The following is a 13,274-nucleotide window of genomic DNA, read 5'->3' as shown; positions in this document are numbered from 1 at the left end:
AGACTGATGAATCTCAGAGGGAAGGGGGGAGGGGAAGGGTGGGAAGAGATTAACCAAAGATCTTATACGCATACTAGAGGCCCGGTGCACGGATTCATGCACCAGTGGGGTCTCTTGGCCTGGTCTACGGGAATCAGGCCAAAACTGGCAGTCTAACATCCCCCAAGGGGTCCCAGATTATGGTAGGGTGCAGGCCAGGCTGAGGGACTCCACCAGTGCACGAATCCATGCACCGGGCCTCTAGTTTTTTAATAAAAGAATATGTGTGCATATATGTATGCGATATGTTGGTGCACACCAGGTACAGCCATGTGTCCACATGGGGCATGGGTATAGTGTCATATTCACACATAAGTGTGGCTTATGTATGTGCCTTTATATAGATCCTGCCACTACCAATAGTTCCCACGTACTGAACAACTGCAGTGTGCCAAGCATCAAGTAGGTATTTGACATTACCTCATTAAAACGTTACAACAACCTTGCAATGTAGGTACTGTTATTGCCATTGCCCTGATGAGGAAACAGAGGTTCCGAGAGGTCCAAGTCACAGACAGCACCAAGAGGAGACTCACTACTGAGAGTGGGGTCCCTGAGAGGAGCCCCTGACCCTTCCTCTCATTCTACCACTCCTGCCCTGCTCAGCTCTGGTGGACAGCCTGGGGGACTCAGAGCACCTGCTCCCGCCAGGCTGGAACCCCTCGTCCACATCGACACACTCCAGGCGTGAGTGACAGGCACTGACTGGCCCGCCCTCCCCCGCAGGTGCCTCTGTCACCCGGCATTCTTGCACGGGGCCCTCTTATTAGGAGGACTGAGACTCATGTTTAGCTCCTTCCTGAAAAATGCCCACATTCCCCTGTGCTCCCAGGAAGCACCAGGACAGCCCCACTTCCGCCAAGACTTACTCCAGGCTCAGAGACAGCCCGACAGGAGACAGCCACCTGAGCCAGGAGGCCCCACCATTCCCAATATATGTCCTCATCACCTGTGCTGGTGCCTGACACTCACCAAGGGCATTCGCTTGTTATCCTAAGCAGTCTGGCACATAAAGCAGCACCCACTAGGCTCCTCAGAGGAGTAGAACATTAAGCCAGAGGTGAACACTTCAGTATGAATTAGTCCTTTTTCAAACCGTAGCTGGCTGCGCGCTGCCTTTGATGGGAAAGGGCTTGAAGCAACTGGTGTCAGCCAGAGGGCAGCACAAGAGAGAGAAGGAAAGAGGCTGTGCCGTAAGGAACCACGGGGTGTATTGAGCACCCCTTGTGGCAGGTCCCTGAGACCTGCTTTAGCGTTTGGTTCAATGCTCTCGAAGGAGGAAGAATCAGGCTCAGGGAGCTTCGGTGACCTGCTCGAGGCCACACAGCGGTTGAGACTGCACTCTGGCTTTTGCCAAAGTTCATGCTCATCCCACTGGACCAGCTCCTGGAGCCTAGGGTCGGGTGGGAGGCAGAGCAGCTGCGGGGAGGGGGTGGGGGGTGCAGAGGGGTGCGGAGAAGGAGCAGCGGCACTCAGGGAGGTTCCGAGCTGCCTGCTGGGCCCCCAGCAGTGCGAGCACCAGGACTGATGGGATGACAGGGACCACGGGGGAAGAGGAGGCTCTGTGTGGGGGTGAGAAACCCCTCAAAGCCCCACTTCACTTTAGCGAGTCACCGCGTCGCTGAAAGGTGGTGAGTGGCTCACACTATTCCAAGGGCAACACTATTGTGAGAGCCTCCTAACTGGTTCCTGGTAAATCCAGGTCTCTTCTCCACATCCTGACTAACGGAGCTGGGCACAGTCACCCTGGGGCACGCTGGTCAGACCAAATGCAGGATTCCCTGTGAGCTCACATCCCAGATAAACAATGGATCATTTAAGTGTGTCCCAGGCACTTAACTGGGTGTCCTGTATGCATCTTTGACGAAGCTGGCCACCCACCCGGGCCTGGCTGGACCTGGCCAGTGGGGTGCCGCAGTCAAGGGGAGCATTTTGACCCTGATGCTTCGGCCGCTGGATGTATTGACCCCGTGGAGACGGCTGCTTCCATGCTGGTATGTACCAGACATTTGAATCAAAAATACACTTACATTCATTAATTTTCACCAGGAAGGCATTTTCCAGAACAAGGTAACCCCGTTTAATTGGATACATTTTCTAAACAACGCAATCGAACTTTCCTTTTTTCTTAATCTTCATTTTTATTTTACTAACATCATTGCCACTGATAACAATTGTTTTCTGTTTAAATTTCCCAACACAGATTTAGCTCAGATTTGTTTTCTTTGTTGGGGTTCATACTAAGCTTTACCAAATTTGGCTCCCTTCCATTTTGAGTTTTCTTTGGTGGAATTATTTCTATTAAAATCCATTTTTCCAGGTCAGTGTTTACAGTTGCCAACAAGATTCTTCAGTCAGTTTTCACTTCCTTATCAAGTTTACCATGTGCAGTTTGGGCCACGATCACTGTAGATCATTTCCACCAACAATCACATACATAAACTATTACCAGATTATATTTGTTTCTTAGCTAATCCATGAAGAAAATTGAGAGCAATTCCTGGCAGAAGGGCCCGCACTGCTCAACCCTGGTGCACACTGGCCTCCCCTGGGCAGTTTCAAGAAGTGCTCACGCCTGCCTCCTCCTCCAGTTCATCCTCTGAGCCCAGACACGGATATGTTACAGCCTCCAGGTCATTCTCACATGCTGGCAGGATTGCAACACTGGTCTAAAAACCTAGACCCGCACTGTCCAACACACAGCCACCACACACATTAGCTATTTATATTTCAATTAAATAAAATTTAAGATTCCGTTCCTCCGTTACACAAGCCAGCACAGTTCCATCATCTCAGAAAGTTCTACTGGGTAGCACTGGTCCGGAGTGGAGATGACGGGGTCTCAGCCCAGGCTGCACATAGAAATTCCCAACACCTGGGAGTTTGTCATAATGGCGGCCCCGCCCCCAACCAATTAAATCCGAATCCCAGGGTGGGGCCAGACAGTGTCTGTGAAAGCTGCCAGGGATGCTGTGGTGTGGCTGCATTAGGAACCTCTGGGCTGAACATCCCAGGGGGCAAAACAGCTGGTGAGGGGTCAGGGTCCCCTCCCCTCCAGCATCCCTCTGAGACGCCCAGAGTAAACAGGAAGTGAGCTGTTCAGTGCAGCCTGGGATGGGAGTCCAGGACCTCCAGCTGGATTTACAATGAGCGCCTCCCACCCGTAGAAGTAGAGTTTCCTTTTATGTGCATTTCAAACCCGATTTTATCAACACAAAGTGTATTCACCCTCGGGGTCCCTCAGGCTGAGGGTGGATGGGGTGCTGAGCAGCCAGAAGGCAGTTCCCAGCCTGAGATTTCCTCTCCCCCCCGCCCCGCCCCCCGGACTTTCCAAGATCCCACTCCAGGCCAGTGGACCGGTCTAGGATAGCGAGGTCACCCCAAACTGCCATCAGCCGTCAGGGAAACACAGAAGTGTCAAGCGCCCCAAAAGCCCTGGAGAAAGAGAGGTGGGGAGACTTGGTGGAGAGAAAGACTAAAAGGAAAGGGGATGATGAAGGAAAAAAGCAAAGCGAGAGACTTTGAGACTAAAGAATAAGCAAGGCATTGAGGAGAACTCTAGCAACAGATGGAGGCTGAGGAGGGAGGTCAGGGGGAGGGAGAGGAGGCCAGATGGAGGGAGACCGCAGGCATGAACAGCGGTGGAGGGCTGAGACCCACCTGCTTGGAAGATGGCCTGGGTACATCAGCCATGAGCTCGCAGGACACACACCCAAAACCCCAGCAATGAAGGGGGCTGCTGCTCGACGACCCCGAGGGACCTCACAGAGGCCCTGAGGACAATCAGGTGACCACGGTCACTGTCATGCCTGTTACTTCCCCGTTTGCTTCCTGACCAGCCGGTGACAACTGGAGGGCGGTGAGTAGATGTGCTATTTAAAATGTCCCCTCAACGAGGTCACTGACTTTTTCCCGTTTTCTCTTTCAAAATGAAAAATGTCACAGGGTTACTCATGTCACTTCCCGGTATGTTTCTTACTTTCATCGCTTTAGAATCGTTACTCTCGAATCCTTCTCTCAGATTTCATGTGTAAGGTGCAAGCGCTGTGAGGTCTCGCCACGGAGGCTTCACGGCAGCACCGGGCACGTACCCTGCCTGCCTGCCTGCCCTGCTCCAGCAGGTCCCCCCTCGCGCATCCAACATTCAAGCAAACTGCTACCCGGGCTGGGCACCCATTGGCTCCTCCACTGAGGCCAGAATTCTATCATTTCCACAGGTGGCAGTGTTGTGTGGGCAACCTCTGAAATGCTTCAGATATTTATAAATCTAAGTTTACATTTGAGTTTGATTTAATTCATATTTAAATTTTTACTTATTGATTTGAGAGAGTGAGAGAAACATCGACGTGTTCACTTATTTATGCCTTTATTGGTTGCTTCTTGTATGTGCCCTGACCAGGGATCAAACCCACAACCTTGGTGTTTCGAGGACGACGCTCTAACCAACTGAGCTACCCGGCCAGGGCCAATGTTTAATTTTTAATTGCTAGAAATGCAAAATTGAGATAAATGTGTGGAAAACTCAAAAATTATATTTCAATGGTTTTTAGAAATTATATCTCAATGGTCTGGTAAATTGGGAACTTACGTGAATTGCTCTTCTATAACTTCGTGTTTGAGGAACTGGTTCTAGCACACTGGCCCTGCAGTGAACTAGTCACATGGGAAGTGGTTTTCTGAGAGGGAGCTTCCCTCCAGGAGCTGGAGAACGCCCCCGGGGGCCAAGGAGAGGGCCCCAAGGTGCAGTGCAGCCTGGCCCCTGCTGTGACCTCTGACCCACGGCCAGGACAGGCCATGTGTGGCACTGGCCTGGTGTCACCCTGAGGGCCAGCCTGGCCCCTGAACTGATCAAACATATGTTTATGGCCCCTGCACTCATGCTGCCTTCAGGATCTTAGAAATCTCCCCATAAGGTCTGTAAAATGCTGCATCCGATCATGAAAATGAAACATGCATTTCCTCTGCGTGCCTCTCAGTACACAGACTGCCCCACCTTTGCCTCGCTAAGCTCTCCCCCTCCACTCCAGCATCTTCAGGGAACTGAAGTCTCCAGAAGTTCCCAGCCTCCTCCTAGGGCTTCCAGGAGCCTCTGAAAGGTGTAATGATCATGAGCAAGTTGCAGATGAGCCCTCGAATCACCGCTCTGCTATCACTAGCCTTGGAGAAAATCACCCATTCTCTCAGAGCCTCAGTTTCCCCACCTGTAATGATGACGATTCTAACAGTAGTATGTAACTGATTTTAAAAGATCCTGTACATAAAGACTCAGCCCAGGGCCAGACCCTTGGCTAAGCTCTCAGAAAACATCAGCTGTTGTGGTTTTGCTACTATTATCCTCAGCCTGGTATTGGAGGCGCCTATCAATCTGGGCCCATTGCTGCCTTCTCAGTTGGCTCACTTGTCATGTGACTTAGTCCCACCTATAAGGCCTTAGCCTGGCTGCCTCCGTACCCAGACACCGGATGCTCTCCCTTCCTCACCGCTCTAAAGCCTACCCCAGCCTCTAAGTCAGGCTGAGTGGCCCTCCTCCAGGAAGCCCTCCAGGACTACCCAGTGTTCAGAATCACTCCCTTCCTGATCTGCCGGCCCACCATTTGTTCTTGTTGGAGGCTGCTGTGTTTTCTACAAAATGTTTGCCTGTGTTGGGATGGCTTCGTGTGAGCTGGTTCTAGCCCAGGGGTGGGCAAACTTTTTGACTCGAGGGCCACAATGGGTTCTTAAACTGGACCAGAGGGCCGGAACAAAAGCATGGATGGAGTGTTTGTGTGAACTAATATAAATTCAAAGTAAACATCATTACATAAAAGGGTACGGTCTTTTTTTTTTTTTTTTTTTTTTTTTAGTTTTATTCATTTCAAACGGGCCGGATCCGGCCCTCGGGCCGTAGTTTGCCCACGGCTGTCCCCTGCCGCCTGTGCAAGCTGGTGCTGCTGAGGCCCTGGCTCCCACACCTTACAGCCCACCTTGGGAAGGCCCAGCGGAAGTGACCCACACACACCATGCCCTGCACCCATGCCAGTAGAACCACAGAGAAACAGTGGCAGTTGGGTTTTCTTCCAAGCCTTTTAAGATTTCAAACTTCCCAGGTGTTTTGCAGCCTGAGACCCTTGTCAGCCTTCCCCAGGTCTCTGAATCCTCCCTCCTTCCCTCTCTCCCCTCCCCTACCCCAAGGTAACACAGCCAGGCCTCCCAGGACTCAGACACCACTGACCCAGTTCCCAAACAAAGGCTCCCCTGTGAGCAGATCACAAAACAGCAAGGCCACCATGCCTGATCCTTGCGCCCAGACCTCAGTAAATGGCACCAAGAGCATGAACCCACCCCTGCCGGCACCTAACACAGCTGCCCCTGCACCCCACCATGCCCAGCGGGCACTGCTGAACCCCTGACAGTCACAGCTGTGCAGCCTCGCAAGCTGCATCTGTCCCCAGGCCACGCCACCCACAATCAACAGGACCCTCTGCATGCTCCGTTGGTCCTGCCCACCCCCACCCCTACCACCAGCACATACAAGGCCCAGGAGCTCAATGCCAAGAGAAGGGATCACCAGAGAGCCTGCTTTTGCCACCACAATTTTGCATCTGCTATTCTCCCTGCCTGGCAACCCTCCCCGCTACCTAGTGAAATAACAACAGAAAACACCACCAGGGAGGAGTGCAGTCCGGGGAACTGTTATTACCGTTCCGACGTCCAAACCACAAATCTCACCTCCAGGCCCACCTCTTCCATGAAGCCTTCCTCGAGAGCTCCCTGCTGGCGGCCTGCCTGCCTCCCGCAGTGTGCCGCTGCCCTCTCCAGTCTGGGCTGGGCGAGGAGAGAGAACCACGCCCAGGCGGCCCTGGGCTGGAGCAGGACACAGGGCGCCTTCTCCTCCCCACTCCCGGGCCACAGGCTGTCTGTGCAAACACGTGCACACCTGATTCCAGCCCATCACCTTCCCTGCAGCCCGGGCAGCTCGGACTTACCCAGGGCTGAGTTTTTGAGGCTGCAGCCAGGCAGCCAAGAGAGGCAGGTGTTCAGCAAATGCTGAGTTGAGACACCAGCTCTCCGGGCCCAGACTGTGGAATATATGTCCACCATGAGCCTACCCGGACCTGCAGGCCACAGAGACCCCCTTGCCCGCCTCACCTGTTCCTCCCCATCGTCTCATGGTCTTTGACCACCACATGCAGCTCGGAGCTCTGGTCCAGGGGGATGCCCTTGAGGTCCCACTCAAAGCCCTGGAAGAAAAGGAGAAAAGACATCGCCCTTAACCCGTGGCCCCCGAGGAGAAGGGACTGTCTCGTTCACCCTGGTCATCCAAGGGCACTGAGCAGGCATCCATAAATGATGCTGGTGGATGGGTGGGTAAATGAGTGAATGAATGAATACATGAATGGCAGGGTCCCAAAGATTCAGGGTGACAGAGAGAGCTGACGGCAACAGAAGAGAGGAGGCCAGACTCCCCTAACCCCCTCCCCAATTCAATTCCACCAATCACCAGGCCTAGAAGCACCACTGGGGAAAATGCCCGGGGAGCCTGCAGGGTCCTCAGGGGCCAAGACCAATGTGCTCATCAGAAGCCAGGCCCCTCCCTGCTGGGCAGCGGGAGTTAGTGCCACATTGGGGAGGCCCAGCCAGAGGCCCCGGACCTTCCTCAGAGCAGAGGCTCCCCTGCCCATCCCAGCCCCGTCCACTGAAGGCATCCAGGGCTCCCCAAGGACCACCAGGGAGGCCTGTGAAGGGAGCTGGTTAAGGGCAAGGGGCCAGCAGGAGCCAGAGGAGGACCTGGTGCATCTGGGAGCTCGATGGGAAAGAGGTGGGCTTTGGGCAGGGAGAATGGCCCGTGTAAGAGAGACAAGACAGGCAAGGGAGCCCCTAACCACCCTCTACCTGGCGGACAGAGCTGGAGGGAACAGAGATAGACACTTACTCCTCCCCAGGCCACACCCACCTCTGTTTGCCTGGCATGCCAGGCCACCAGCGTCCTCCCAGCTTCCAAGCGCCAGGAGGACTTAGTTGGCACATGGGACCACCAGCCCCTCCGGCACCAGCCCCTGACTTGTCCCTACAGAGGCAGTGGCGGCAGAGAGGAGAGAGGGAGGTGAAGAAACGCGCATACCTCATTCCACACCGGGTTCACGTTGTTCTTGATGACTTTGGTTCTCTTCTTCACCCCTGTGAGAGACACAAAGAGGGAGTGAGAGACGGTCCCACCCTTGCCCCTCCCATCCAGAGGGGCAGCTTCTCAGACACGCACTGCAGCTCACCTGCCAAAGGAAACCTTACAAACCAGCGGCTGCCCTGAGGACCCACCAGTCCGCATGGGTGCCCAGCGCCAGTCACCGACTCCTCTCCCAGCTCTGGGATGGAGAAGCAGCAGCCCATCAGAAGGCTGTTTTTAAAGGAAAATACCCAGGCTGACTTTTCTTAATGATTTGTAATTGTTATTCCTGATTTTCTAAATAAAATTTTTCAATTGAATATTTTCTGACTCTAAGAATGAATGATCTTCATTGAAAAGATTCCATTTTTCTTTTTAAAGCCATCCACCTCCACATATTATATGATTCCATTTACATGAACGTCCAGAATAAGCAAATCCACAGGTAAGTACTTTCCAGGGGTTGGGGGCAGATGGGAATGGGGGGTGAATGCTTAACAGAGGTTTCTTGTTGGGGTGATGAAATGGGCTGAGGTTAGATAGCAATGATGATTGCACAGCATTGTGAATATACTAAAAACTATTTAAAATGTACACCTTTAAATAGTTAAAATGGTGAATTTTAGAGCATGGGAATTTTATCTCAATTTTTATTTTTTAAAATATATTTTGATTGATTTCAGAGAGGAAGGGAGAGGGAGAGAGAGATAGAAACATCAATGATGAGAGAAAATCATGGATCAGCTGCTCCTGCACGCCCCCCACTGGAGACTGAGCCCCCAACCTGGGCATATGCCCTGACTGGGAATCGAACCGTGACCTTCTGATCCATAAGTCAATGCTCAACCACTGAGCCATGCCAGCTAAGCTATCTCAGATTTTAAAAGATCCAGCTTACCCTGGCCTTGAAGGGGTCTGTCTGAAGCAGGCTATCCCAAGGCAGGTCTATGTGTTCATGAGGGCTGGGACAAGGTAACGCAGAATGGTCAGGGTAGACAACCAGAACTGACACTGTGGTGGTGAGATCAGACCCACAGCGGAAATTAGACAAGATAGGATGAGTGGCCCTAGCTGGTTTGGCTCGGTGGATGGAGCGTCAGCCTGCGGACTGAGGGGTCCCGGGTTCGATTCCGGTCAAGGCACATGCCCGGGTTGCAGGCCTGATCCCCAGTGGGGGGCGTGCAGGAGGCAGCCAATCAATGATTCTCTCTTATCATTGATGTTTCTATCTCTCCCTCTTCCTTCCTCTCTGAAATCAATAAAAATATATTTATAAATAAATAAACTTTAAAAAAAAAAGATAGGATGAGTGAGGTGCCCAACACACAGCATACTCATTAAACGTAAGTCTACTACCCCTCCCCTCCCCTCTGTGCCCCACCCGGAAGCATTTCGTGAACTCCTACTGATTCTTCAATACCCAGTTCATTTTCTCCTCTGATAAGCCTCCCTTAGAGTTGTAAGCTGTGACCACAGGTAGCAGGCAGCAGGATAACTGTGTGCTTCTATGGCTGTCCTCCCAACTGGACCATGAACTTCAGGGGACAGACACCATGCCTTACCATGCTAGTAACCCCATCTATAACGAGGTCCCCAGTAACTGGGCTCTGAATGAATGGGTCCTTTTCCAAGTTGGCTGCACGTTCACTTCCTCACCAGAGGATGGAATCACTGTTCTCAGAGAACGCCATAAGACTGCATTCACAATACGGCTGTGAATCAACGAATGGAGGGGATGACAGGAAGCACAGGGGGAGGGATGTCCTGGGCGGGACACCAGTTTCCTTATCAAAATGGCCCGGGTCTGCCCTGGCGGAACCACTCTTCATCTCCTTGTGGGTCATGCTGGTGTGGCTCCAGCAGGAAGTAGACACACAGCTTTGGGGTCATTCAAATAACAGCCACTGCTGTGTGACCTGAGGTGGGGCTTATAACCCCTTTAGGCCTTAGTTCTCTCGGCAACAAATTAATTATAATGAGTGTCTTCTTTACGGGGTTGGAAAGGATATAAGATGCCATCTAAGCATCTATGTCCCCTCCTCTATCAATTCCTAGGACAGTGATGGTGAACCTATGACACGCGTGTCAGAGGTGACACGCGAACTCATTTTTTTGGTTGATTTTTCTTTGTTAAATGGCATTTAAATATATAAAATAAATATCAAAAATATAAGACTTTGTTTTACTATGGTTGCAAAGATCAAAAAATGTCTATATGTGACACGGCACCAGAGTTAAGTTAGGGTTTTTCAAAATGCTGACACGCCGAGCTCAAAAGGTTCGCCATCACTGTCCTAGGACCTACAGGAGTAACATGGAAAATTCCGTCTGCAGCCTCTCCTGAGCTGTGCAGCTGGAAGCACTTCCCGGTGCTCTGACTAGTATTAATTACGTAGTGTCTGTGTGCCAAGCCCTGTGCAAAATGGCTTTTAAATATTTTCCATTTCCTGCCTTCCCCGAGGATGACGGGAACAAAGGCCCTCAACTGGATATCTCTAAGTCCTGGTTACAAGGGCCAACTCTGGACCCTCTGGATGACACTGAGGGGTCACCGATGGGCACTAGAGCCCCAAAGAGGAGCAAGAAAGAAATGAAACAGCAACCCAACACAATCACATGCCTGACAGGCGCCACGAAAAGGGAAGGCACGCTGCTAATTAGGAAACAGTTCCTTCCTCATCATGAATTTAGACTTGTCCTGTCCTTGCTAATTAATTTTGGCCTTAAGAGATGTGGTTTTATGCACATATAATAGACTCAATAATTAAAGATACAGAAGAGCTCACAGCTCATGCTGGGGTTTGGGGCGGGAGGGGGGGAATATGCCCTCTCCCCAGGTTGCTCTGCAGAATTGGGGGCCAGCAGGCATTCGTGGGAATGGTGCTGAAGACATGAGGTGATCCTCCAGACGGAAAGACTCAGTGAAGAGGAATAAACCTACTCTTCCATTCCCCATGGCAATTTGTCACTTGTTTCCTCAAGCCTCACCCACACAACTCTACCCACACTCCTAGACCACGGTGTCCCATGACTGCACGGTGGTGAGTTTCAGTCTACTCATTGGGACCCAACAGAGGGCCATGACATCAGTTGAGTCAGTGGACCAATCTGTCTTTTTAATGACAGGGCAGACTAGAGAAGAAAATCTCAGAAAAGTACTATTACTTAAAACTTTTGATTATATTTTCACATATATATTTATGGAGATATACCACAACTTCATGTAAAATCTAAGTCTTGTTGTATGTAACAGTCCAAAAAGTTTGAAAATATTGCCTTAAAGGAAGATTGTCCGAGGAGAACTAGAGAACAAAGAAATCACCATCCTAGCCCTTGAGTGCCAAGAGCCAAGGTGTGTGGCAGGAATGGTGTAGAACACGGTCCTGGTCCCCCACTGAAGCCAACTCCAATAAAGACCATGGGCTGAGGGAAGGGAAGTGAGGAGGGCCACAGAGACAGGTAAGAAGCCAGACCATCCCCAGCTGGAAACCACCTGGCTGAGCAAGAGCCCACATCCATCCTGTTACCTAAAGGTCAGATGTGGCCATGGCCTTGCATAAGGAGCCCTTCTGCTCACTACCTGGTAACGCCCCCCTACTAGTGGCCAGGGTACTGTGCCCGCCAGTGGTCTGGGCCCATCTTGTGGGGACAGATACCTTTCAGAGGCCCAAGATGCTTGTTAGCGCCCCAGGGCTTGGACACACACAGGGATTAGAGTGTGGAAGGGAGCACATAGCCAGCTGTCAATCTCCAGTAGCCAAGACAGGACAGACCCTCCCCCCCCCCCCCCCGCCCCCCAACTCAATTATAAAGGTAACAATACATTTGGGAAGCAGATGAAACCCTGGGTTTTGGGACACTGATGACAATGGGATTTTTGGGGCTGGTGGGATCACAGAGAAGACAAACTCTAAGGCAGGGTGCTCACTGAGGGCGCACACCACAGTCTGTACTGTGGGAGAGTTTCATGCCTGACGAAGGATGTTTTAAGGAAAGGCTGAGGAATACTGGTCCATTTCCCTTTGCATCTCTAGGCACCAAGGCCCAAATGTCCACGGACAGATAAATGGATAAACAGACTGTGGAATAGGCAATTCTGACACATGCTACCAGATGAACACTGAAAACATTATTCTAAATGAAATAAGCCGGACACAAAAGGACAAATATTAAATGATTCAACTGAGGTACCTGGAATGGCAAATTCATAGACACAGAAAGTAGAACAGAAGTCACCAGGAGCCAGGGCAGGAGGAATGGGGAGTTGTTATGTAATGGGTGTGTAGATTCAGTTTGGGATAATAAAGAAGTTCTAGAGGTCGATAATGGGCATGCTTGCACAGCAATGTGGATGTGTTGAATACCACTGAATTCTATTTAAAATGGTTAAAATGGTAAATGTTGTTACGTATATTTTATCACAATAAAAATAATTTTAAGGCCCCCAGAAGTGAAATAACTCAACACTTAGAGTTGCTGTCCCTAGTGTGTGAGGGACACTGACTTTCATGAGGGAATGATGTTCAAAAGTGTGCAGATCTTTTCCCACACCTGTTATGTGCCTGGTACAAGGCTGGGGCAGGAGTAATTAAAGGGGGTGCAGATGCCATAGCCACCCTGCCCTCATATCCAAGCAGAGAAAGCAACAACCGCACTGCCTGGGGCTGAAGGTGTCGGGGAGAGGACCTGATAGTCCCAAGGCTGGCCCACTGAACCAGCATCCTGGCAATCACATCCTTGCAGGCTGCCCCCCACATTGATCTGGTCCAGTCCTGGGGCCAAGGAGGGCCCGTAGCTTCTACTTCCATGCCCCCGGGAGCCCTGAAGGTCCATGTAAGAAGTGCAGCTACTCTGCTGGAGGAATGTGCTAGAGGCAGAGGGGCCCGGGGTCTCCACACCTGTGAGCATGTGGACTAAAAACAGGGACAGTCACAGGCTACATAAAAATCCAGCAGGGACCCACAGAGATATTTATATGCCCGTATTCATAGCAGCATTATTCACAGTAGTTAAAACAGGGATTAGAGTGTGGAAGGGAGCACATAGCCAGCTGTCAATCTCCAGTAGCCAAGACAGGACAGACCCTCCCCAA

At 51.3% G+C, this 13,274-nt stretch overlaps 1 protein-coding gene across 19 annotated transcripts in view; it reads right to left on the bottom strand.

Annotated features, from left to right (window-relative positions):
• DYSF (dysferlin) overlaps positions 1-13,274 on the bottom strand; it is a 200,321-nt gene that overhangs the window by 169,932 nt on the left and 17,115 nt on the right. For all 19 annotated transcript variants that reach the window (XM_070429442.1, XM_070429443.1, XM_070429449.1 and 16 more), the window contains exons 2-3: positions 8,141-8,196; positions 7,168-7,259 (exon numbers count right to left, since the gene is read on the bottom strand). In XM_070429442.1, coding sequence (XP_070285543.1) covers positions 7,168-7,259; positions 8,141-8,196 — 148 coding nt within the window. The remainder of the gene's footprint in view (positions 1-7,167; positions 7,260-8,140; positions 8,197-13,274) is intronic.

This window comes from Myotis yumanensis, unplaced genomic scaffold, assembly GCF_028538775.1.
Source record: "Myotis yumanensis isolate MYYU_CA2020_CCGP unplaced genomic scaffold, mMyoYum1.0.hap1 SCAF_11, whole genome shotgun sequence".
Taxonomy (NCBI): Eukaryota; Metazoa; Chordata; class Mammalia; order Chiroptera; family Vespertilionidae; genus Myotis; species Myotis yumanensis.
The sequence above is the reverse complement of the archived record's forward strand: the minus strand, read 5'-3'. Positions and strand labels throughout refer to the sequence as shown.